The sequence below is a fragment of the Bactrocera oleae genome, chromosome 5 (assembly GCF_042242935.1).
Source record: "Bactrocera oleae isolate idBacOlea1 chromosome 5, idBacOlea1, whole genome shotgun sequence".
NCBI lineage: Eukaryota > Metazoa > Arthropoda > Insecta > Diptera > Tephritidae > Bactrocera > Bactrocera oleae.
Window position 1 is genome coordinate 72,165,423 of NC_091539.1, and position 26,353 is coordinate 72,191,775.

Here is a 26,353-nt window from a genome sequence, read left to right on the forward strand (position 1 = left end):
AACGATCAAAATAAAGTTCTTGTATAAAAACTTCTTTTTTTTTATTGGTGGTGATTTTCAACAGTTTAAATCTAGCGCAATTGAATATTGAGTGAGGGGCACAAAGCTCAATAAGAAAGCGCGCCATAAAAAACAATGTACAGAAAGTAAAATACCACAACGCACTATAAATTGAACCGTATTGAATATTGCTTCTTACAAATACAAATTCCTATTTCTTTCGCCGCTCGAGCCGAAATTATGTATATTTGCTGTCTGTCCGGCAGTTTGTCCATAATAGTTGTTGACATTACTCCCTGGACAGAAGATGTGCCGGCGCTGAAGATTAATGCGTCTCTAATCGAACTATGTGACGCTCGGGCATGTCCAGATTTGCATAAAATTTGTGCTTCGACCAGCAGACGCTCGCAACAAACGAGCGACTAATCGAATCTCTCCCTTTTGCTTCGGTGGAATTTGCTTATATTCATTTTACTGTGTTTTATTTAAATAACAATTTGTTATTTATTTTCTATTTTCGGCTTTTATTCATTTTCGTTTAATTCGGTTTAGCTTTGTCTAACGAGTGTGAATGTGTTTCATGACTGATTTTTGTTATTGTAGTGTGTGACAATATTTGTCGTATTTACTGTTGTTTTGATTCCCAACTTACCAATTTGAGCCAAATATTTGTTATGAGCAATTGATTTTTCTCATCCTGCAACGAGAAAGATCACAAATAAAATATCGGTTAGTATTAAGGCTAAGCATTTGTCGATGGTATGTATAAATTTATGTCAACATTATTTATAAGTTTGATCTTATGTAATACATACAATATAATAAGTAAGGACGACTGTTTGGAGATATTTCATATGTACTAAGTAAAGAATTGCAATTATATTAGTCAATTCCTTCCATAGCTATTCAGTACTCTCATTAGCGATAAAAATAACGAAACCTTCAAGTTCGACCGCCATGTAAGCACTATTTTGAAAGCCACTGGAGCCATTGGAACCATTTAAACAAGTCTGGATACCAAAATAAACTGAATGTATGGGTGTCATACGAGTTATAAAATAAAAAATCATAGAACCAGTGTCTATCTGCGAATCTCCTAGTGAATTGGTTTACTTACAATAATGTGAAGAGAAAGTGTTTGGTGGGATTGGCCGGGAATCATCTACTCTGAGCAAGATATTAATTTGGACCAGAACTTTTAATAATTCGACCGTTTAAATTTGATTTGAGATTAATTATTTTTCTTTCGAAGTTTATATGACAGGATTAGCCGAGTGAATCAGATTTGACAGCAATTAAAACGAATTGTCATGCATGTCAAAATGAACGGAAAATTAAATATTTTATTTTAACTTTTTATTTAAACTGTAAAAATTCCTTCAGAAACCTGAACCACAAAACGATTGTGCAATTAGTCCGTAAATTAAAAACGACTAAAATGCTAAAGGGCATGAAATCACATATATATATACACATATATACACTCTCACGCATTCATACGAAATGTACAACATACAATATGACAATCCTCGGACTTTGTGGCTTTAACGTTGCCACAATGATTTTCGCAAATAACCGGAAAATTTCGGCCGAAAATTGTTTGTGCGCTTTTTGATTTGCTCTTAGTTCAGTTGACTCCTGTTGTTGTTATTGCACAAGCTCGCGAATAATTGCGTCACAAAAATCGTTAGCGTCAACAAAAATTGCTGCTGCAAAATGTTTGCAAATTACCGTTGTTGGCGTGCTGTAAATAAATAAACGCCAATAACAACAACATGCTCGTTTGCTTTGGCGTTGACAATATTTTCACAAAACATGAAGCTGCACACGCTTTGGGGAATTCACGTTTGGAGCAGTTTTGCTGCATTTGGAGCTGTTTAACGGAATCAGATTCGCAAATTTTTATACATTTTTTAGTTTCACTAATTTGACATTTGTTCAATTCAATTTGTCACTTTTAGCTTTCGTGTGTTGGTGGTGACATTTTGTACAAATTTATCGGATTGTTGTAGTTGGCCATTTAAAGTGTCAAAATGAAAATTTAATTACTTAATTATTTAAATAATATCACAGTCATAAATATTATTTTACAAAGAAATTAGTCTGAATTCATAATTACGTAATTAATCACTATTCTGGGCACATACACATATGTATGTGGTTGGACGTTGATGTACGTTACGTAGGGAAACGAATGAGCTCCTGGCTACTTGACAAATCTGTCATCACAATTTTATCATATAGTATTGACCAGGTCTTCTGTGAAAGACTCACAAGTTAATACATAGCTTGCCTTTAGGGGCATGGGTACGTCTCAGAGAATTGTATGCGTATGAAGCTAACAAAAAAATTTCTTAAGTACAAAGAGTGACAACCTTTTATGGGTTTTTTCCAATTTTTGCAAAAGTACCATATCCGATTCTTTGTAGCTCGAGATTTTAAATTTTGAAATTAAAATAAAAAAAGCAATGATTTTTGAAATGCTTTAATTTATTTTGCTTGGCATTCTGCTTGACTGCGGACTTTAGCTTTGTGTTTTTTTTATTGCGCAGCTAATTGTATAATGGTTGAAACTCGCTATGCTGGTTGGCAAAATGTTGGTATAACTCACATATTATGTTTTTTTGGCATATCCTCAAGAGACTCTGCGATTTGTATACTTAAAATTGAATCAGAAATATCGAAAAACTCATAAAAAAAAGAATCAAAACAAAATAAAATTAATTTGATATTTAATCGGTTTATATTACTTTTTATTTTGTATGGATTTCAAAGTTGGGTGGAAACAGCTTGATTGGCGATTGCAGTTGTTGTTTGAGAAGCCAACTTGTTACAATGGACCGTCTGTGTGTGTTCAGTGGAGAGTCGACATGTGTTCTTGTGTTGTGAACTCACATTCACCCATTCGCTGCTGAGCACTTGAAATGCCAGAATGCTGACTTCATAAAAATGAACAAGATTATAACAAATTCTCAACTAATAATTTCAATGCAAATATGCAAAAAATGAAAAGGAGTGGAGGTCTCATGCAAGTGAAGAATTCAGGCGGATATTCCTCGTGGGTAGGTCCACTGGTTTTTGTGAAAAATTTCAAACTCATTTACCCAAAACACTTGAGTTGCCTTGAAGCACTGACGAATTCCTGTTGCATTTAATATTCAATCTGGCAAAAATATCTGCTGATGCAAAGAAGTAATGGAATTGTTGGGGACTTCCTTTCTAATGATATTAAGAATAATTTTGGGGTTGTGAATTATTGTATTATCTGCGATAATGTTTTTGCACGTCTTACAACTCGAGTTTGTTTAGGAGTGCATTTCTACAAGTATACTGTTGTTGTGTTTCAAATAAGAAAGTTTGTTGAAGGCAAATAAAATTAATTTTCTAAGCTGGCGAGCATTGTTTGGCACAGTAAGTGCAGAAATTACGTTACGTCATCATTTTTTTTGCTGAAAGTAATCAAGTAGCAATTAGTCGAAAGGGTTTAGAGCTATTTATTTTCTTTATTTTGTAAGTTATTTGGTCAATGTTTTGCCTCTATTTTCGCATAACGCAATTGTGGGATTGTGGTCTAGTCGCTGCTATCCTTTTTATTGTTATTATTGTTGTGATGGCGTAGAATGCCTGGAAGTTGCATGACAAGTTTTTCAACACTTTTTCATTTAAATTTCACCGACGACTTGCTCATTACATTTGTAATGCAACGCAACTCATTAGAGACGATCCGCTGCATAAAACTAAAAACCGAGAAACGACAGCAAAGCAATGAACGATAAATACTAGACAAGAAGGGGAAATGCAATAAGAAGCATTTAATTCTGTTCTGAGCGTCAGCCATCACAATTTAAATAATATTTTTATTTTGGAAAGAAATTACTCAACTAAAACCCATCGCGCCGAATGCCAAGTACAAAATGTCCGCGCCAACTTTCATGCAATTTACTGGCTAAAGTAAAGTGAAAATGGCAACAAAAACGCTTCCTTATTAGATACTTTTCTTATTTTGCGCGTTTCCATTGTAATTAGTTTTATGCCGCTGCATCTTTGTTTTTTGGTCAGGGGACACGCCTACTTGCGCTCATACCACTTAGTTGACCGTTTCCCGGTGCAATGGGGCGTATGCGTAACCTTCGAATGCGTTGCTTTTTGCCAGTAAACTAAAAACTATTTAACATAACCCACAGCGGTTCGCTGGCCTGTGTGTTCATGGCGACGAAAAGTTGCAAACGATGAACATCCCGCATAGGTTTTCATATGGCTTAACACACACACACACACGTTCCTTTTCTCATATAAAACAAATTGGCTTCACCGCTGAGCGTGTTGGGTCATTTCCGTTACACTGACCGTTGTGGTAGCGGAAGTGTGGGAAGATGGACCACCACCGGGGATGCAGGGTCACGTGCCGCTTGGCTGTGGCTTTGTTTTGCAGTTGGTTTATTTTGATTTTACGTCATTCATAGTTGTGACCATTACCTCGCTCTGGAGCTTGTTATCGTTAGCACTGCGCAGGTAGACCAGTAACAAAAACAAACGCTGTTAAAACGATGGCAGAGCGGCTGATTGGTGGTATTCATTTGATTTTACTCGTACAAAGTGAAGCCCCAAGGTTTTTTTGTATAGTTGAATTGGTTGTTTTAGCAATTGCAGTAGTGACCGCATATGCAGCGGTGGTTGTTTGTATCTTCATTGATAACAGTTAACATTTGAAACGGTATAGTGTGCGTATTCAGTTTTCACAAACGATTTTAAAGTTCAATTGCTGAACGTTTTCTTTATGCTCAATCGTTATTCAGATTGCTGGAAAATTTAACCTAAAATATAAATAAACACCCCTAGGTCCATTTCCAGTTCTTTCGTCCGTAACTCAATGCAAAAAAATGCAGATACAAGCTTTCTTAGTTCTGAAAAACCAAATTTTTTGTTAAACTTTGCTCAGCTTACCATTTTAGCATTTATTCAAGTGTGAACAAACCAGTGGATTCTCATAAATCAAAATCGTACACATTCATATATCGGTGGTATTCCTTCATCAAATGGCTTAGCTGGAAAATTCAAAGTGTGAAGTTGGCTTGAGCATTGTGTACACTAAAACAAAGCCAAACCACAAAGCAAGGAGCTGTGAAAGCGCAAAAATATAAACTAACAAAAAAAGATTGCTGTATGTGAACCTCTTTAGGTGTGTGGTTTAAGATCGGAGCCTTATTCAATCTTGCCTGGTCGGTTGGCAGGAAATGAAATGGTGGCAGTTTGATACAAAAGGAATTTTTGCTGCTTATGATATTCTGACGCATGAAAATGTGCTATGAAGGAATTTGAAGCTTGGAAAATGAGAAAAGGAATTTCCAAAATATAGAAAACTAAAGCAGCAATGACCAGGAGGTAAGACCACTAGCATTATTTTACAGAAAGAAAAGAGGCAGCGTCCTGTCCGCGTGAGCATGGAAAAAAATAAGGGATGTTGCTTTTGTCTGTGTGTTATTATTGCAGTTCCAATGCCCTATTTTGTGCCGTTACAGCTCAATGCAGCTACAAACATGCCACAATGATCCTTGGACCAGACGGGATAATGCAAAGTTCAGCTGGATACTGAAGCCATGTATTTTTTTTTTAAATCTTTTATTTTTTTTAAATTAAATATTTCGGAGTTTGGCACAAAATGCGAAAAAGGCTGGTATTAAGGAGAATAAGATAAAAGTGAAGTTAAATAAGCACTGACATGTGTACGAATACAGAATATTGAAATTTGTGAGAATGTTTAATTTATAATTATCAACCTAGTGCATTATACACACACAAACAAATCTTCAATATTTTTTAAAACGTAAATAGGAAAATAAATAAATTTTGAGTAAATACAGAAAACGAATCTTGTATATGTGTACTGATGCTATTGTGTTTTCGTAAGCAACATGGAATCAAGTTTGCTATCGTTGACAGCTCCTGACATATTATGTGTCAAAATCAGAATAATTTTGCCACATTGTTATTTTACAGTTATTTTATTATATTGCCTGTCTGGCTTAGTAATTTGTCTGAGTCTTTGCAAACTCACATTTATAATGAAGATTATTTAGCTTTTTATCAACTATAATCATGCACGTGAACGTAAAATATCATATAATCATTACTATCGATATTAGTGATATCATCGATATCAACCACAGATTGATTTTGATCATATTCGTCTTTGATTCTGCCACTTCATAGCACTAAGCTGTGCATGTGACCTTCGTTCGCATGACCTACAACCTTTGAATGTCGCCAGCAAGTTCTGCATCGATGCCGAATGTTGCTTCAACAAATTTGTCTTCAGCAAATCAGCAATCCTCGCTTTGCCTCACTATGTTGCACGCATATTGTACTCATTTAAAGTAATATATGAATATATATAAATAAATATATAAATACATATATACGCACTTATGTAATGGAATTTGTATGCCAGTCACGTGCTACTTCTCTGCCGAGCAGCACACAGTGCGAAAGTCAAGAAGAAATCAGTGAGTCTGAAATATTTTCATTCATTTCGTTTCCAAGTATCTACTACTCTCTCTCCACATACATTTAGCATTTACTTGTGTTTTTTATTCAATCTGGATCCATTTACTACAATTCACGTGCCTCAACCGCCTTGTGGGCTCCTCAGATGCATCTTTATTAGCGTTTTACTTATCTTTTTACGATTATATTCATATTCTGGTCTTCATTTGTATTTACTAAGTGTACGTGTAACAAAGAAAATTACAACACAGAAAGTTATGACGATGCCGAGGAAATAATATCACGCCTCTGAGAAAATTTTAAATGTAAGTAAAATGTACTATTTATTAAATATGCAGACGTGTGTTCCATGTTTGCATATAAAATAAGAACTTGTCAAAATTTTGTTTGAAAAAATTTAGCTTTTCTTGTGTAGGTTTTTAATTTTTTTAAGTTAAAATTCACAGTAGATGTCTACCGATCTTTCTATTAAACTTTTATTAGATAAATTGTAATTTATGTGGTCAGAATTTTTGTATTTGTATTTTCTTGGCAATGTGTTTAAGAAGCTTAAACTAGTTCAACTGATTTCGTTAGCTTAAGCTTTGTTAAAAATGGGTATAAAGGATAAGTTGGGTAAAAAGAAAAAGAAACTTTCAGGAGCTGGGAGAGGGTCATATGAGAAACCTCTTCATAAAATCGATACAATAAGAAACAAGATCCTCAATAAACTTAGTTGAGACATAATAATCATTCTTTTCGTACTAATTGAAATTAGTACTGTTAAACTCGCTTGAGCATACAGAGATATTTTTGAGAAATATGAAATATTCACACACACTTTAACGTAAAAGGATGTTAAGCCTAAAAGTCTTCCCTCGGGTGTCCTCGTATATATAAAATTGGCGGATAGTGAGAGCTTTAAAGCGATAATAAACGGAAAGATATCATTAACGGCAGTCCTTCAACCATGAAACGGACATATTATATAATATAAATAATATTAATTATTATTAAACAGGCATTTGCAGAGCGTAAGCTCATATTCCTCTATGTGTGTGTTGTGAAGGACGCCCTCACACGGAAAACGGGACGGAAAAAGAAATGCCGCGTTGGTAATTAGTAATTTTTTGTTGCTTTAGGCTGTTGAACATAGTAAACAAATTACTTGTTGCGAAATAAACATAATTAGTCCTTGGTAACTTTATAGTACCTATGTTTTTAATAAATAATTCATTTACAGGCTTTCTCAATAGTGGTGAAATTGTCATGAGATTGAAGATTTATGGAAGTAAGTGTATGTATGCAGTGATTCACAGCGACAAATTCATCTTGTGGCAAGTACGCACTAAAATGCGGTTTCAAAAATGGGTAACAAGAGAAATTAGTTCTTTGGTAACACACACATACGCACATAGATCTACGAAATGTGTAGCCTCTTTGAAATGTCGACAAACCACGTAATTTACGGTAATATACAGTACCATATGCAATCAGATTTAGTTCGTTCAATCAGCAATTACATCGACGGGCTTCTGCATTGTTTTACTAAGATTGCTTGGAATAGACAGCAATATGCCGTTACAGAATGTTACTCATACGCCATGTTGGACGTACATTAACACATATGTTCCTGCACGGAGCACGTAGAAAATTGATATATTATCGCCATATTGTGTTGAAGTGAAAAATAAATATACTTTTGACTATGTAAGCCATAAAGTATAGGAAAGCTACGTGATGCCTCCTCTGTGTCTAATTTATAGAAGTAATACATCTACTTTTTTGTTTATTTTCAGCACGAGGCCGAAAGTCGAGTGTTTGCTATTTTCCGATACAATTTGAAATGTTTGCATTTGTATATCTGCTTCCAATTGCGAACATAAAGTATTTTAGTTCTTCCAAGTTAATTCTTTGGGGTGTTAACGTGAAATTTATTGTTTGGCTTGCACATAGATCTATGTGAAGGCTTGTTAATTTATTTGCTAGTGTTTTTTGGAAAATGAACAACGTCACAGTATATACGTATTTGCCCACTCGTTTGACCTTCGTTTAATTTTTTCATAGCTTTGGTATATATAAAAGAAAATGTATATGTGCGATTATTATTGGTGTGTGAAATGTAACTTTAGTTAAATAATGAAACTAAAAAAGGAGAGAGTCGCCTTTCCAGACCTTTGTACGCACTCATAGCTAGGTGAAAACGGTTAGCAATTTTAGTGAGTATAATTCGCTATGTTCTAAGGACTTAGTTGTGCGCATTAAATAGTCTTTGGGTAAATTTTTCTCTTTCGAAAAAAATATTTAAGAGTCGATCGAAATTTTCAAAGAATTAAGAGTACAATAATATAAGAAATACTAATCTGCGATGGCTTTGAATACATTTTCGCTTATATTGATAAGTGAGAGGTATATTTTGTGGGAGATTTCTAGTTTAGAGACGTGGATAAAGTTAAAATAGTTTTGCTACAATATTTAAAAGAATGAATGAGAGTCTTTCGATAAAAAGTAATGGCAATTTTCATTGCTTATTAAAAGTGAAAGCTTTTGTAGTTGTTCGGCATAAAACCTTTTGAATAAAATTAAGTCACCGCCACCGGATTACCTTAGACAAACTATGAATTCAACAAATTTTCAGAAGGTGAAATGGATCAGATCGATAAATACAATATTACAAAGGAAATGGCAGACAATGAAAATTAAATATTTTGCTAGCTGAAACAATAGATGTCGAGGTGAAATGCAATGCAAAAGTGTACAGAATAAAAGTCACCACAAAATAAAATAATAAATAGAAAGTTTTCTGCTTTTATAGAACAACTATAAATCATAATTGGATAATTGAAGAGTGCCTTTCCACTCTTAAACACACTTAGAAATTTAAAAGAAAAAAATTTTGAACTGTTTTCAGTAATAACATCAGAACAATAAATAAAGTTTGAGAACAGCGATGAAAATCCAGCGGAAAAGCTACAAAATGAATGAAAACTCAGAAGAAATAGTGACAAGAACATGTTACTAAGCAAAACGCGATCATCAGCGATATTTTTAGTTTCCCTTGGTATAATCTGTATTATAATATTTCGCAGGGGACGTTATATTACAATATGACAAATTTGTTGGAAATTACTTTAATTTTAAAATCAGTTAGAAAAACACGTATTAGATTTGTAAATGGTCGCGAGGTACATGGAAAGCGATATTTTTGTGTGTGTTTATATGTTGATGATTAAGAAAGCAAGGGCATGCGGTTTGCGGCAACAGCGTGAACTAGTAAATCACAAACTCGCAGTGGAAGGAAAATTACAAGTAAAGCATATGTGTCTAATGTGCGTGTATGTGGACCCAGAGGGCGTGAATTTCTTGAATGAAATGATAAATGTTGCATGAGCTTGCATGTGTAAACTCTGTGGTCCTCGGTAAGAGTTTAAGTAGGTTTGTGCATTCGCTTGTCACTCGGCTTGTCTGTTGGTATGCTGTAAGTAAGCTGGCGGCTGAGCAGCAGACTTTGAAAATAGTAGTGCTACGAAGCATCGAAGTGGCATTGCCTTCTAATTATGCTCGTAGTGTCGCCGCGCTAGCTACTCAACTCAAGTGGTAATTAAATGCCGAACGCCAGTGTGTGTAGATGTAGAAGAGGATGTACATGTGAGTATGTGAGGTGGGACTACAAAGCCATAAAGCAACAAAAGCGCACAAATGAATGAGAAGACTCAGCGGAAGATAAACGCGGCAAACGTAGCATAACAATAGGCGCAGCGGCAACGTTGGTCTAATGAAAGCGACTGTGTCCTACCTTGACGAGTGTTTTTTTTAGTTAATTTTTTTCGTTTGTGTGTTATTTTACGAATTTTGCTTGGCTTTGCTTTGCGTTGGTTAGTTGGTTAGTTGGTTAAGAGCAAGTTTCCGTTTCCGTTGTGCATTTCCTCTAGAGTGCTAATAGAAGCTTTTATCTCCAAACGTCTCACATTAGTGCATGTAGAGTGCAGATTCTGCATTATTTCATTTTAATTTTTAATACTATTTTAAAAGATTTGCTTCTGTATTTTTTAATTAGCACTTTTATTAGGGAGCGGAGATAGTAGTGCTGGGTAAATGTATTCTGTTTTGAATGAGCGTTGTAGCAAATATGATTACCAACTGGGCTCATTATGGGTATAGTGAAAAGGAGCGAAAAGTTGCACAAAGCATGGAAAGTCAAGGCCGTGGTGCCGTTCATACTTTCTAAATATAAAATTCTGAGTTTGCTTTGTACACGAACTAGCTAAACATTTACGCACACAGAGATCATAAAAGTCCTCGCAGGTGACTCTGTTTCATCAGGAATGACGGGTACACCGGAATGTTACTGCTAATACGCACCACTCGCTGCTCTTAACTGTGTGTGTGGAATTACATTTGGCATAAACTACTTAGACGAGCAGTAAATTTTAGGCATTAATGTCGTGACGAGTGACACTTTTGCTTTCATGCTATTCACTTCGCATTGTGGAGGTTCTGCAGCTGATCCGGATAACGTCAACTTGTCTATTTAACTGCATATGTTTATGGTATGTTTTGTTAGTGCGTTGCGTGCGATAATAACATCCGTGCAAATCAATGACTCCGATTACCGACAACAGCACTTTTTGCTGACGTTTTGGAGCTCTGCAACTTGCTACCTTACATTTGCACTTTATTTTTTATACCCTAAACAGGGTATATTAAATTAGCCTGAAAGTTGGTAATACCCAGTAAAAACGTCAGAGACCCTATAAATATAAATAAATGGCGAGCTGAGGCGATTTAGCTGAAGAAGCTGCTCATTTGTCGGAACCACTCGGACCACTATAGCATGAAGCCATACAAACTGAACGATCGAAATCAAGTTCTTGTAAGGAATCTTTTGTATATGTGAAGCGAAGTGAACTTTTTTTGTTTAAAGTTTGTTTACAAAAGATTTTATGTTTATATTTGGATAAAATTTTCAAAGCTCTAAGAAAATGCAGTAAACCTGAAATTCACGAAATTTTGTTTCTCATCATTTTCTTAACTATAAAAACAATGACTTACTTTTGGATATTTTAATAAAAACAAAAAATTTTGAAGCAGAACATCACATATTTTTCTCGTTACATATAATATCTGACAGCTCTAAAAAAAGGTTCTCCACTACTGCAGTGATTTCAGATTTTTCCGTGGATAAGACCTAAAAAAAATTAGACAAACAAGAATAGTTCTTTGTATGGAGTATTTGCAGAGAGTGGTGAGATCATTTGTCTCCGTGTAATCACTGCAGCAAAATCGAAAAATGCTGTTTTGGGACAAGATAAATTGACTCGAGAAGGCTGTAGCATAAAAAAGTATTTCAAATATTTATTCAAAATTTTAGTTCTTAATTTTAAGGGCATAGACTATCGAAATATACACAAAACGGATTTTTTTCAACTTCCCACTAATTGTAGACCCTAAATTAGTATTCTTATATTTTTGTAGTGTTTAAGAAGACCTGAGGCATCACCACTCATGTGTGCTTTACTGTTATGTGTCAAATGTATTTGTGTATGCCTTTAGCAGCACATAACAGTTTTGTGATAGCAGTAGTTTTTTTCTATTTCTTTTCGTTCACATTCGCTTGAAAACATGCTAATGAGGTTCATGTCAAAAAGTTTTTCATTACCGCCTGTAGCTCTGTTTGCCGGTTTTGCTGCCACCATCGGTTTCAGTACCCCCATACTCCACGAGAGCTTGACGATGTGTGCGGATCACTCTTACATGGAATATTTGTATATATTGTGAGGCTAAATTAAGGCTAAATAATCCTTTTTGTGCGCAACGCCCGCGTAATTGGCTTTGTTTGCTCATGTAATGATTTTGTGTAGCATACCTCAGGGCGTATTAAAATCTTATTTGCACATTAGACTTCTGATTAATGTATGAGAGCGTGTATACGGGTAACGTCTACTTACTTCAAAAAAAAAAAAGAGTCAAAGATATATACAACTTACCACATCTATGATTTGCATTAGCGTCAGCCCGAAGCTCAACTGCAGTGGATCGGATTCGTTTACGACGGGTCGCTCCAGACTGTTGTAGTTGTCGAGCAGGGCGTGAAGAAGGCGTTTCTCATGCGGGCCAGCTGTGCAAACTGCAAAAGAAAAAGAAATAGAGTGTGAAAACCAATATTAAATCTTAGAAAACTGTAGGAAAAAAGATTAAGTAAAATCAGTTCTTTGTGCTTGGTGTGGTGGAAGGGGGAAACCACCAGAAAACTTAAAATTACTTCAATGAAACGGTTAAAAGTTACACTCCGCGCAGATTCACCCTGATTCAGGGAAGTGATTGTTTGGTTTCGGTTGTGTTAAGTGTTTGATTTGAGTGCCGCCCGCATTTATCATTTGTAGAATGTCATGCCGAAAGAGAAGTTAGCGCGTGCTGCTCACAACAACAGCAGCGCTGTACGTGTTGTAAGTAAAATAAATCGGAGAAGCCACCTCAAACTCTCGGTCGTCACCATGGCGTATACGTCATTTAGGAAACTTGAAACGGGAAAACATAAGAGGAAGTGGTTGAGGCAAACGGAAGGTTGAGGAAAAAAGAATGATAGCAATAAGGAAGGTGAAATCATCGAAATGCGATGAGCAACTAGCAGTGCGATAGGCGTATACTCGATTACTCCTAAGAGCGTCCCTCTGAACCAAGGAGCAGTGTTGACTTAACGCACAATTGTTGCGATTTAACTTTCGTAGTTGTGATTTCTTATTTGTTTCAGTCGCTGTGGTTTTGTGGCGGCATTCTTCTATCAGCGATTTGTTGCACATTTGGAGCGTTTCTTACGGCACTTTACTACAGCGCACGAAAAATTACCGTAGAGTGATTGTATCCGGTTTGTGTTACTATTGCTATTTCTGTAATATAACGGTAATACAACGGCTATTTTGTAATCATTGTTGATAGATTATGTTTATGATTGTTTTTATCACTTTGCTTGTTTCTTTTCCTTTCTGTTGTCAATTTCTTCAAACCATTATTTCTCATCTCTTGTTTCGTTGTAAAAGTGTGGGTGTGTACGCTTCTCGGTACATCACATGCATTGTTATCCGCAGTTATTGTGTTTCAAAATTGAGTTTGTCCGCCCCAAATATGCTGCGATTGGCTTTACTTCGCCAATAAGGTTAACCCGATAACGGTGCTATTGAAACGGAAAATCACTAACAACACATTACTTGCAGCAGAATTTCTATTTGCTCACCTGTTCGCTACTTTACTGGGCAACAATGGGAGGATAATATCGATTTGGAAATTTGATTAGTTCATAAAAGTTGTCGCAAAAGATTATGTGTGTTTTGTTGTCACCTGTTGATGGAAGCGGTTAACAGTACTAAAGTAAGCTGTGTCCTTTGTTGCTGTTTAAAGTGAAGTAAAAGGTTTAGGTGCCGAAAGAGCTTTAGTTCGAAGCTTGTTATTTTTTAGCTATAAAATTACTGCTCAAGCGTTCGTAAAATTAGGCTCGAGATGAGAGTATCATAATTCAAATATTAATATTAAAAAAGAGGTTCAACAAACTCTTTCATTAAATTTTAATTTCATAAAACTCTGAAAGGCTGATATTATTATTGAAATTTTTTGTTCGTTCATGCTTAAAATTTATTTTATTACAAGTTTTGATATAGCTGGATATGCGCGTTTGTTTAGAAAATGCTTGAAAGAAATGTTCTAAGTACCCAAAATTCTCTTTTCGAAATATTAAAGAAATATAATGTAGAGACAATCCGCGATGGACAGGTAATATTTTTTAATACTACTGTATAGTTTGAGAGGCTTCAAGTGCAAAATGCGCTGAAAATATCGGAAAGCTTATATTCGGTTTAAACTTTGATATTCTCACGTATTTTCAGACTAGCACAATATTAAACATATATTGTTAAAGAGCTTCTAGGATCAATTACGCGCTCGAACAAATTGAGCAAACTTTGAAATATCTCAGTTCAAAAAATTAGAGTATATGTCTCTGAAAATTCATGCGCTTGCATCTATCCACATTATTTTACGAAAGCGAAAAAAAAAATGAAAGCTAAGCCGCCATTTGGTGGTCTGGGAAATTGCTGGAGATTGCTACGTTTAACGATGCTGCACTTTGGTTTTGAGACCAAACCAAAAGTAAATCCCAGGCTTGACATAAATTGCAGTACATTCACGAACACACGCACACACAGGAGATATACAGGAGACGGCAAAGCAATTTAAAAAAGAAAGCGACAAAAGTGGGTGAAAATTTCAAAAGCTACGGTCGGAGAGAATGTACTATATCCTGTATGTATTTTCAAAAGATTTGCAACACACAGCTAATTCGTTTGGAGATGCATTTACTTTAGTGAAAATCAATGTACGAAAAATAAATTTGCTTAACACACAACCACCCACACCAATAACTACTATAAATACATGTTTTAACTGCTTCTTCGTTGACCCACACACACACTCTCCCAACTCTATTTTGTGCTACTTTGTTGATTTTTCTGTCTTGGGTGAACTTAGTATCCGCCATTAGTCTCTGAAGCTTTGCTGTTAGTGACTTTAATTTTAGATATTCATCTTTATTGCTTGGCTTTTGGAATGTGAATTCTGGCATCCAACAACCACGAAAGGTCAATAGGCGTGGTATTTGGGGAACAAATGGCAGAAGGGTGTACAAAGTGGCCAACTCAGACGAGCCTTTGTGCTTATCGAGACTTGTAGTGCTATATCTTTTAATGAATACAAATCGAAAAAATAAATGACACGTAATTGTTTGGTGCCAAGGTGTGTTCAAGTAATTTATTTCGCCTTTTTTCTAAAAGAAGAGTTAGTGTCTTCGCTGTCAGCTTGTTTCGAGAATTTTCTTTGTCTCAACGGTGTGATTAATAGCTATTGTGATGTAGGCGAGCGTGGATGTTGACAGCTGAACTAATGTTAATAATTACAAAAAAAAAAAAAAAAAATTTTGTGCGTCCATGGTGTTGTGTACTGTTTATATAATATTAGAAATTTTGTACATGCATTTCTACATTTCTGGATGAGCCTTTACACTGGCTACAATCTATTAAAAAATGTGATTTTATTGAATAAATTAGAAAATTACTAAATTAAATAAATAGGCAAAGCTAACAACTTTACACTGAAAATTTATATGAAAAGAATTAGGCTGATAGGGCCAGTATAAACTTGACAAAAAATGCAATATGGTTGGCCAACAAAGCTGTTCTGGATTGCTCAACACCTTGGCCATAGCAGGCATCTCGCCTCTGTCGGCATCTCTGAAGTAATTTAATTAATTCGAAACTTGTGCGAAACCAGCGAAGTGCTTAACGTTGCTATGCAGCTCACGACATGGCATAAGAAGTCGTTGGCATCAAAGAAGCTAAAAATGCAGACAAGAAATATCGTGTCTGTGGCGCTTAACAAAAATTAAGAGGCAACAAGTAGAGAATAATTGCAAATAATTAAAAAATTTAGACTGAAATGGATGTTGCACAGTGTAAAATAGAGTATCCATGGCTACATTTTATCAGTTGTTAAGCGCTCTACTCTGGTATATTGTGTGCTTTTGTGGAAGTGCAACACAATTAATTTCACTTCTTCTTAAAACTTTTACATTTTACCATTTTGCCATTGGATTTAGATTTAAGACGCACTTAAAGATTTTTGTTATAAAATATATTTTTTGGCATGGAACTTGGTGCTGGGCGTTTGATTTCTTTGCTCTGAGCAAAATCGAGGACACATTTATTGTAACAAAGCCTGACCATTGTCTTAAAATTTCAGTAAAATTAAATAAGAAATTCCCGCTTTGAACTTGAAAGGAAATCTTTAACTTACAATTCCATTGCTCAAGATATGAATTGTACCAGAGTTCTGAAGTGGAAAGTAAATTAAAATAATAAACGAATTAGGAGATTAAGAAAGCTTTGCAGGTCTTGGCTCTAATGAATTCCTAAAACGAATGGAAGACATTCGGGCAAAAAGAAATTATTAATTATAAATTGATCTGTCTTTTTTTTGTAAGAAGGATGTAGCTTAGGAAGGGCATTTGAAAGTTTTATAATGACATTAGCATAAAACTCTAATTTCTCTAAATCAAAAGTTGGTACAACAGTCTAGTATATCCAGCTTTAAAATAGAAAGGGCTTGATGGTTGTTTGCAAATAATATTTTATTGAATATTTTGCTACAGAAGCAATTTTCACTTCCATGTCGAGCAAACCACAGATGCATTTATATATGTTTATGTGGGTTTATAAGTTTTCATCTCTTTGAATTGATAATTGAGAAGATTTTACTTTATATAATATAGGTTGTCAAATATCTTCTGACATAACCTCTTGACATAACCTACAAAACAACGCTATGCATGATTAGTTTGGATATTGCGTTATTTTAAAGTTTTCCTTCGTTAAAGGCAAATCCGGTGAAAACGACACCATGGATAAGCCAGCCGGCGGAAGACCTGTGACGACAAATACAGATCAAATCATGGAATACATCGAGTTAGACCGGCATATGGCATCTCGTGACATCGCCCAGGAGATGGGAGATAGTCACCAAACCATTTTGAACCATCTACAGAAGGCTGGATACAAAAAAAAGTTTGATGTTTGGGTGCCGCATAATTTGACGCAAAAAAATATACGATACGATATACTGCTGAAACGGAACGAACTCGTCCCATTCTTGAAGCGGATGGTGACTGGCGACGAAAAATGGATCACATACGACAATATCAAGCGAAAACGGTCGTGGTCGAAGGCCGGTGAATCGTCCCAAACAGTGGCCAAGCCGGGATTGACGGCCAGGAAGGTTTTGCTGTGTGTTTGGTGGTATTGGAAGGGAATCATCCACTATGAGCTGCTCCGATATGGCCAGACGCTTAATTCTACCATCTACTGCGAACAACTGGACCGCTTGAAGCAGGCGATCGACCAGAAGCGTCCAGAATTGGCCAACAGGAAGGGTGTCGTGTTCCACCAGGACAACGCCAGACCACACACTTCGTTGATGACTCGTCAGAAGCTACGGGAGCTCGGATGGGAGGTTTTATCGCATTCACCATATAGCCCGGACGTAGCGCCAAGTGATTACCACCTGTTCCTGTCCATGGCGAATGCCCTTGGTGGTGTGAAGTTGAACTCAAAAGAGGCTTGTGAAAAGTGGCTGTCCGAATTCTTCGCAAATAAGGAGGGGGGATTCTACGAGGAAGGTATTATGAAGTTGCCGTCTAGATGGAAACAGATCATCGAACAAAACGGCGCATATTTTAACTAAATCCAATCACTGTAACACTTTTTATAAAGCATTGAATGAAGAGCAAAAAAGCGGAAGGGAGATATTTGACAACCTATATATAACTCACATAAGCTTATTAATGCCTGTAAAAACACACATTGAGACTGGTTTCACCGATCACTAGCAATTGATGCTGAACAAAACAGCATTGAAACACGGGCTAGACACTAAGTGATATTCCTCATGTAACTATTAGATATGTTCTTGCCCTTATTGTTTTTATCAACAACAAATAGTCTTCCCTTGTATCTTTAAGTATCTGGCCGCTCCTCACACATTACACACTAATTTGCATGTACATGTCAGCATAAATGTATGCCCTTACTTCCAAAAATTATACAATATATTGCGTTGACCTAAATTTTCACAGCCGAATTGTCGCCACCCGTCATCAGCGTGGGTATTTCATGCCTTCTGTGAAGCTCAAGTGGGTTTGCTTGTTGTTCGGGAAGATACTAAGGATGTACCCTGTTTCTGTGACAACTTCCTTGCCAACTAACAGAAAAGGATAAAAAGCTTACGCTCTGCCTGTTGGTGCAATGTATTTTTCTTTTGTCGTTTAGTTTTTTTTTTTTGCAAGTTTGGTTTGTACAATCCTTCCTGGTGGTCTGCTCCATTTCATATTTGTAACTGTTTCCTGTTTCGACGTTACGTTTAGTTTTGAGGCAAATATGCTGCATTGTTTTCGTCCTCGAGTTGTATCTGCTTGCTATTATTGCTGTTGTGTCAGCGGTTTTTTTACTTTTATTGCAATACTTTACATTTGCTGTTGCCACGAATTCATTTAGTTTTATTATTATTAGTGTTTTTTTTTAAATAATATTATTATGTGCAATTTTGTATATATTTTAGTTTCTGTTTTAATTTTTTTTCTATTCTTTTTGTGATTTTGGGCTTCAGTAGTTTTTCATGTCATTCGCTTCGCTTGGGAATTCAGTTCACAGCTCTACTTCTTTTTTCTACTCACTGCCTGCCAATATTAAAAGCCCTTCCAGAAAATAAATTCACAGCAATACATACATATATCATAGCATGTTGGTTAGTTGGCATATCATATCAATGCAAGTAGTCCGAGAAGTATGAAAAATATAACTGCCGAAGGTAGCAAGATACCAATGTGTGTTTTTGAAGTGGCTCCCTCGAAAAGGGTGACATCAACCTCTATAAAAAAGCAAATTCCAAATAGCATTGTAACGTCGCTACGAAGGCGTTTTAATGTACGATATGTACGTATACATTGTATATACGTATCTTGAATATATACACTTAATATATACCATATATTTTATATTATATATTACATTTGCATTTATCCCACCCCTTATGACACAGCTTGCTTGCTTAACAACTTGTGAAAAACTATTTAGGCCTATGTTTTTGGGCATAAAGTCAAGTGGGCTTAAAATTTTTGGAATTGTGGGGAAGACGTATGAGTAACAGATGTTCATACAAATGGCCGTTACTTTACTATACTTTACAAAATAAAAATTGTTGTTGCTGTTACAACACAGTTGACAATTACTCTAACATGCTGTGAAAACTTGCCCCAAAAAATAGATCTGAGAAACGGTAATATTTGACTTCACAGCGAGCTAGAAAATAGCTTTAAGTCCCCTTATCAATTTTATATGACCTCCCTTCGCCCCCTCTTTTCCATACATTTTTTGTTTTTCGAACTTATTTTTCCCGCGCGCACCTTTACTCATCTCTCAACAATTGTCACATCATTTTCCCATTTCCTTGGCCGTTTTTGTTCCCCACCATCTCGTCGGCATTGTAACTGCAGCGCCATCAATCTGCAGTTTTCCATTGACCTTATAATTGACAACGGTTCTAGAAAATCGAATTTTCTCCGTGAAACAGGCGGTTACAAAAGTTATTACGAAGTGGAATAAAATTAAATTTCCAACAAATGTCCAACCGAACTGCAGATGGGCATTTTGGTTTAGCCTGCAGAATACCGTAAAAATAAAGGGATGCAAAGGGTAGCTCGGCGGTAAATTTACCGATATTGGCAAAAAAGTGCAATATTGATTAAATTCCAAGTCAAAATGACAGCCAGCAGCCGACGAATGTCCACAGGGAGTAGGCAGACAGTTGAACTATATATGTACATATATAATATATATAGACATATATATGTATGTATATATACATATATGAATGCAGATGCGCTGAGCCTTGCCAGCAGTTATGCAACAGCGGAACATTATTTCTCATTTTCCCATCAGCTTTCGAACAAAAAAGCACCTGAACTATTGGTACATGGGTCTTATACACAAGGATCATATTTAAAATAGGATTTTTATTTTTACAACTAATATATTTACTGACATTAACTTTACTACTATGGAGGAAGACGTATTGTGAGGAAGATCCACAATATCGTTGAATGTATTAAATTAACTGGAAAGACAAGTGAAAATCAAAGAGAGTGTGAATGCAAATTTAGCTTATATTTCAAAGAAAGAGTACTAATAATTTACATATTGTGGAATGAAAAAAAAAATTCATTAAAAAAATATTTCTGTAATCAACGTGTTTATTGTGTATTTATTACAAAATTAGTTTTCTAAATGTGATATAATACTCTAGGAGGAGCTGAGATGTGCGAGCGTAAACGAATTCGGTCGCATTATGATTAAGGCATTACCGCTGTCTCGCGTCAAAAATTGTAAAGCTATAAATTTTAGTTATTGTTCTATGCTGGCTAATAGAAAATTTTTAGAAATAATTAGAAAATGCAGAAATGCTTAAAGCAATTACTTAAGCTTTCGTTGTATGAAAATTAAACCTAACGAGTTCAAGCCACACTGATAACTGCAGTGGCCGTTTATAAGCCACACTATTCTCATCTGCAATTCATTTTTAATACACATTTTTCCCATGCCCAATTTACCCATCAACTGCCACCTTGCAACACGCCACAAACCAGGGCTATCAAATAAATCACCTGATTTAAATCCACAGCGATTGCGTTGGTGTTTGCAATTGGCTGCCGCACAATATCACAATCAATACGCTTGGGAAATATGTTGTGAAGTAAGTAAATCATATGTACAGTTATGTGTGTATGATATCAACTCTGGTGGAATAAGCGAACGCAAGTGAAACTCTGAGCTGAGTCAAGCTGTGGCGAATGGTGTACCGACGATTGAGCATGAGTGAATACCGCCTTTAGAATACGAGTATCAAATGCAAATGGATGAGTTTCAACACTCATTTGAATGTATTCTGGTAGCAAAAAATCCGTTTTTATTCAAAATGAACATACATTTTCTTATAGTTTCTTCCTTACTTAAATTTTTTCCAAAGCATTATTTTTATTAAGGTACTTTTAAGAAGTTATAGATCAATCAAATGTAAATGGACTAGACATTGAGTAATGCCTCTGATTGGATATGAAAATATATATATACATATATGAATACTGCAAAAATATTATATGAACTGAAAATGACAGCTTACTGAGAGTCAAGTTCAAATGTCATCTATTACACTCACATTCGTCAGATTGTTTATTCACTCGGCCAAGCCTTGATGTGACATATACACTTTATCATGTATGATACTTCGTCCATTTACGTATACTCACTGGTTGATTGGAGGTGGACGAAGTATAATTTTTGCCAATATTGTTTTTGTTCTTAATGCTGTTGTTCTTGCGAGCCTCGTTGAGACAGTATGAATTGTTGAGTGACAAAATTGGCAATTAGTCGGCTGTCTGTGGTGGTTTCAGACTTTACTAACAACACCAACAATAGCAAAAAGTGTGCAAGTGCACCGTCCGGAAACACTAAAAACTATGAACAAACACGAAAACCAAAAACAGCCAGCCGAAACAAAGGAAAAAATCACACCTGCCTTCACATTTCTCTAAGGGCGGCGAAGCACTAACGCCTGCAACAGTGGCAGCGGCGGAGTCGACGGTGCAAAAAGTATGTGAGGCATTAGTGTCAGACAACTGTGACAGAGTTTTCACACGTGGCGGCGACAGCTTGCAGCCTAAGAGGTCGACCAGGGCGGATTGAAGAAATAGTTGGCCAACAACTGGTGTGAAATTTTTTTCTGTTGCAATGTGGTGTGGAATATTTTCGTAATGTTCGTATACCTTAATACTCGCCTGTTTGGCAGGCTTGCCAAAAGAGTTCAACGACCCGTGCTCTTAAGCTGGTGGCATTCGCAATTGCAATCAAATTATGTCTGAAATCTGGAGACAATACTCCTTCCTTGAGTAGCAAGCTAATAAAGAGAAAAGGAGGATCATCAGTGAACAGCCAACCGTAGGATCCACAGACACGTTGTCTTGCCATAATATTTTACTTTTTCTAATATATTTCTTATATTTTCAATAGATATTCTACTTTCGGTTCACAATTATGCTGTTGTATGCCATTCATATTAAATGTTCCAATAGTTACACATGAAATTTATTTCCATGCAAATTCAGCTTCGTCACTAGTTTTAGTTCAAATACTTAATATTATCTCAGTCAAAGTTTCGCATATATGTTGGAGTGCGTTGCTCATACGCCGTGGGCAACGCAATATGTATTACTAAAAGTCCTTACAAGAGTGCACATTCGCTTGCGGTGTTGATTCTTGGTTGAGCTTACCACGATTTACACTCAACTTTTTGCGGTTCATGTTGTAACATTTGCATATGACAATGCGATTAGTGTAGGCTTTGTGGTGAGGGCAATAAAACGGAAATTATTTCTTTTAAGGAACAATAAAGAGCAATCTACTTTTACAAATTAATCACCCAACGGTGAGTAATGTTGACTTGTTGAACTTATAACGGTAAGCATAAAAATGAACATTGTATGGGACAACGAGCACAAAAAGCGCTCAAGGGTTGAGTTTGAGACACAAATGTCAACAGCTTCTTTAAATCATATTACTTGTTTGTTAGGTAGAGAAAGTAAAGGACTATTTTAGCTCAAGTGAAGTATATGTTAATGCTTAACTAATCATAAAATTATATATATTCTTTAAGTTTTAAAGTAATTTAACCCATTATTTTGTATAGGGAAAACTTAAAGTCAGGAAGTTTAGGAATAAGTGAGGCTTGAAAGAAGATTAAAAATCACACACCAAAGGCAAAGCGCAGTTTAACTAAAAGGGTTCACTGCAATAACAGGCCGACTATATCGATCTTATTGCCGTTTTAAAGTAGCAAATTGAAATTCATGGACTGCTACATACTTATACACATATGTTTCTTTAAAATCAGTTATTAAGTTGCCACAAACAAGCCACAACAAAGCCATAAAGATTTTCCAAAGAAAACAACTCAAAAGAAAGAAGCAAAAGCGTTGCCCTGAACGAGACAAGACAAGACAAGAGGCAACCCTTGAAAGCACAAGTGGTTAAGTGGCTTAAGAAGTTCACTCCCCCCAGACAATGGAAATATTTGAATATGTATGTATGTGAAGTGGGGAGAAGCGCACAGCGCACTCACTAGGTAGGTGAATGGGGGAATTTGTGAGTTTGTTGACTACCCAAGCGAAATAATAACAACTCTCACACAGAAAATCCTACTTAACTCATGTTGTTGTTGTCATGTTGTACGTGTGGTTGTTGTCATGTTGACAAATGCGGAAGTGCAGTAACGCATGTAATGGCGGAATGTCGCACATATGACATCATAAATTTTACGAACAAAACAAGCACTTACACCCCGCAAGAAAATTGTAGTAATACTTAGTAATATCTTGCTATATATTTTCTCCAACTAAATTCTCAAAGTACTTAGGTATTACTAATAAGTTGTAAACCAAATTTAATTAAGTAACGAAAGTAAGCATTTAATCAATCGAGAGCATTTTACGCAGTTGAGGCTTTAAAGCAGTGTCAACAACAAATAACTGAGAAAATTAAATGAATTTTTGAATTCATTGCGAGTTATTTAAATAATATAAGAAGAGAATTGTTGTTCAGTAAATTTATGAATCAGAAAAACAAAAAAAACAATAATTTTCGCAAAGAAATTATTCGATTTCATTAGCTGTGAGAATGCAGCCAAAAAATAAATTAAAAGTAAAACGCATACAGAACACGGCACCATGGAGGACTTTTACAGCTATATCAAAAAAGGCCACTCTGCAGCAATGGTGGTTTTAACTGAAGCTCCCAGAAAGAGAGTTTTCTAATTTTCTGGTACACAACCACTACTATATAGTATACAACAACATATATGTATCTATGTGTACTTATAAAAATATTATATGTTTCGAAAAAGATCTAAGAGTGGTACTGGTGAGGCCTCAAGTATTCATATTTACTATCTAATAATTATTCTTTGGTACGTAATTAACACGACAATTGAAAACATTAAACACTCACTCGACTTTTTCCTTTGGGTTGCATCATACATTTTATTTAATTAGGCGATTATGAGAGAAGTGAAATTTGTGTGAAACTTTCCTCCTCTCCTCTCCAAAAAAAATTTGCCAAGTTATTTTTGTTGCCTCTTTTCTTCGTTTCTGTCTCTCTCTCTCTCTACTTCTTTCCTCTAATTTGACTTTTAATTGTTCGTAATTAGTTCCTCATAACTTAAATTTCTTGGAACAATATAGCCCTAAGCACCTTGTGTACCACACAAAGAAACTATGAATGTGATGGAGGCAGCTCAGCAGCTGTTGGTGACAGCAAATATCAATTTGTCACGACAAATCGGTTTGTGTGTGTTGCGACGGAAATGTACATATGTGAATACAGGCGGCCGTAGTGGACTTTTATTAGAAAGTGTTTGTTTTATAGTATATTCATATAAAACTACTAGTTTTAAGGCTCCTTTACTGTAGGATTAAGCATTAATGTGGAATTGACGAGTCGAGTTAGAGAAATCAGAGTTTCTGGTGGGAAAAACGCATTTTTCAAAAAAATTGGTAAAAGTACAATTGTGAATTCAGCTTTGGCTCCTGAAATATAAATTTGTTTGCAGTTTACTTTTTGTTTAGCTTATTCATATCTGGGTTTAAATCCATATCTGCACTTGTATATGGGCACATAGCTGTTGTACGCGATATTCTTTATCCTCCACCTTTAACACGATGCTAGGAGTTGAAATAGTTCAGAAGAATTTATGGGCAAAGTGTAGTTGAGTGAAAAAACTGCCAAACATTTTGGAATTCTCTTTTCCCTCTCTGAGTGAGTGTATACGAAAAAGGGTCCAAATTTCTCTTGTTGGCACTAAAACTTACGAATTATTGATACAATTACGAAGCCAGCAAAAATATTTATGATCTGTTTGGAAGCTTATAGCCCGTAAAAGACACATACACGCATATTTTATTGGCGACGCAAAAGTGATTGGGTGGATTTATTGAAACTTTATTGAAATTGTTTACAAAACTGTGGGTCACAAATTGTGTTTCGGTTGTAGAGGAAATTTATTGAGCTTTGAAAGCAATATATAAATGGGCTTACTATTTTCGAAGAAGTTTCGTGCTCACTTTGACTATTAACTAATGTGGGATAAATTACAATTACATATATATGTTTCATTATGTGCGTGTGTTGCGTTGTTGACGCTGGTTTGCGTCCATTAACTTTTTAATAGTGAACTTCCATCTGTGCTTTGCATAAATTAATTCAAACGCGTGGGTTTGCCGGTCCTTCCTATAGAGGATCAGTTGAGATAAGACTATATGTTTGGTTTCTGATTTGATTCAATTTGGAGGATAAAAGAAAAGTGTCGAAAAGCTTGAAAAATTGGTTTGGTTATATTCATGTAGGAACGGACAGGAGACGTACGAGAAGGTGACATACACACTTACGATTACATGCAATACTGAATAGCGAGTAAGAAAGACAACAAGTAGCGAAACGAAAAGAGGAAAATTTAAAAATTCTTAACGGTCAGCACGCGGACGAGCACTGAACAAGATTAGTGGAGTTTACTAAAGATCAAATCTATTTGTCAAATTAAACTTTAAACTTTTAAATAAAACGTGCGACATTAGATAAAAAGAAAGGCAAACCCACATTCATTAGCTGTGAGATAATTAATTTCAATGTCAACAATTTATAACCAATTTCGTCTTCGTTGGCATAACAACCTCTGTCAACTTTATTATGGGAAACTTATGAATGTCATTAGGAAATTTTACAAAACCCTGCTATTCACACGCTCTACATCAAAATTTACAAAAACTTTAAAATAAAAATTAATGTGTTGGGAAACATTACAAAACTACTGACTTGGCTTATCTTCAATGTACAATCTGTACATGTCAAAATTGCCCTAGAGACTTACTCTTCTGTGCATTTTCATGGTACCTTTTCGGCTGCTCCGGCATTTGTCTGTAGGCTCATAATGTGTGATTGTGGAAGCACCGTAATCAATGCCTCACGTTGAACTTGTATCATTTTACACACGCTATGGTGAAGAGATTTTGTGCTTAAACTCTCCAGTCCACAATCCATGCTTAGAATATTAGTTTAAAAAGAACAAAGCTTTAGTTGTCACAGCAGTAACTGAATGGCGACTAGCAGTACTGTTTTAAATATCGACCCTCGTATGCATACTCCACACATAACCAGTGTCGCTTTTTAAAATCACC

General features: G+C 35.6%; 1 protein-coding gene across 2 annotated transcripts in view; it reads right to left on the minus strand.

Moving 5' to 3' along the window:
* The window catches only part of nAChRalpha7 (nicotinic Acetylcholine Receptor alpha7), an 80,097-nt gene that overhangs the window by 38,888 nt on the left and 14,856 nt on the right, over positions 1–26,353 (minus strand). For both annotated transcript variants that reach the window (XM_036365325.2, XM_014246825.3), the window contains exons 3-4: positions 12,471–12,610; positions 653–697 (exon numbers count right to left, since the gene is read on the minus strand). In XM_036365325.2, coding sequence (XP_036221218.1) covers positions 653–697; positions 12,471–12,610 — 185 coding nt within the window. The remainder of the gene's footprint in view (positions 1–652; positions 698–12,470; positions 12,611–26,353) is intronic.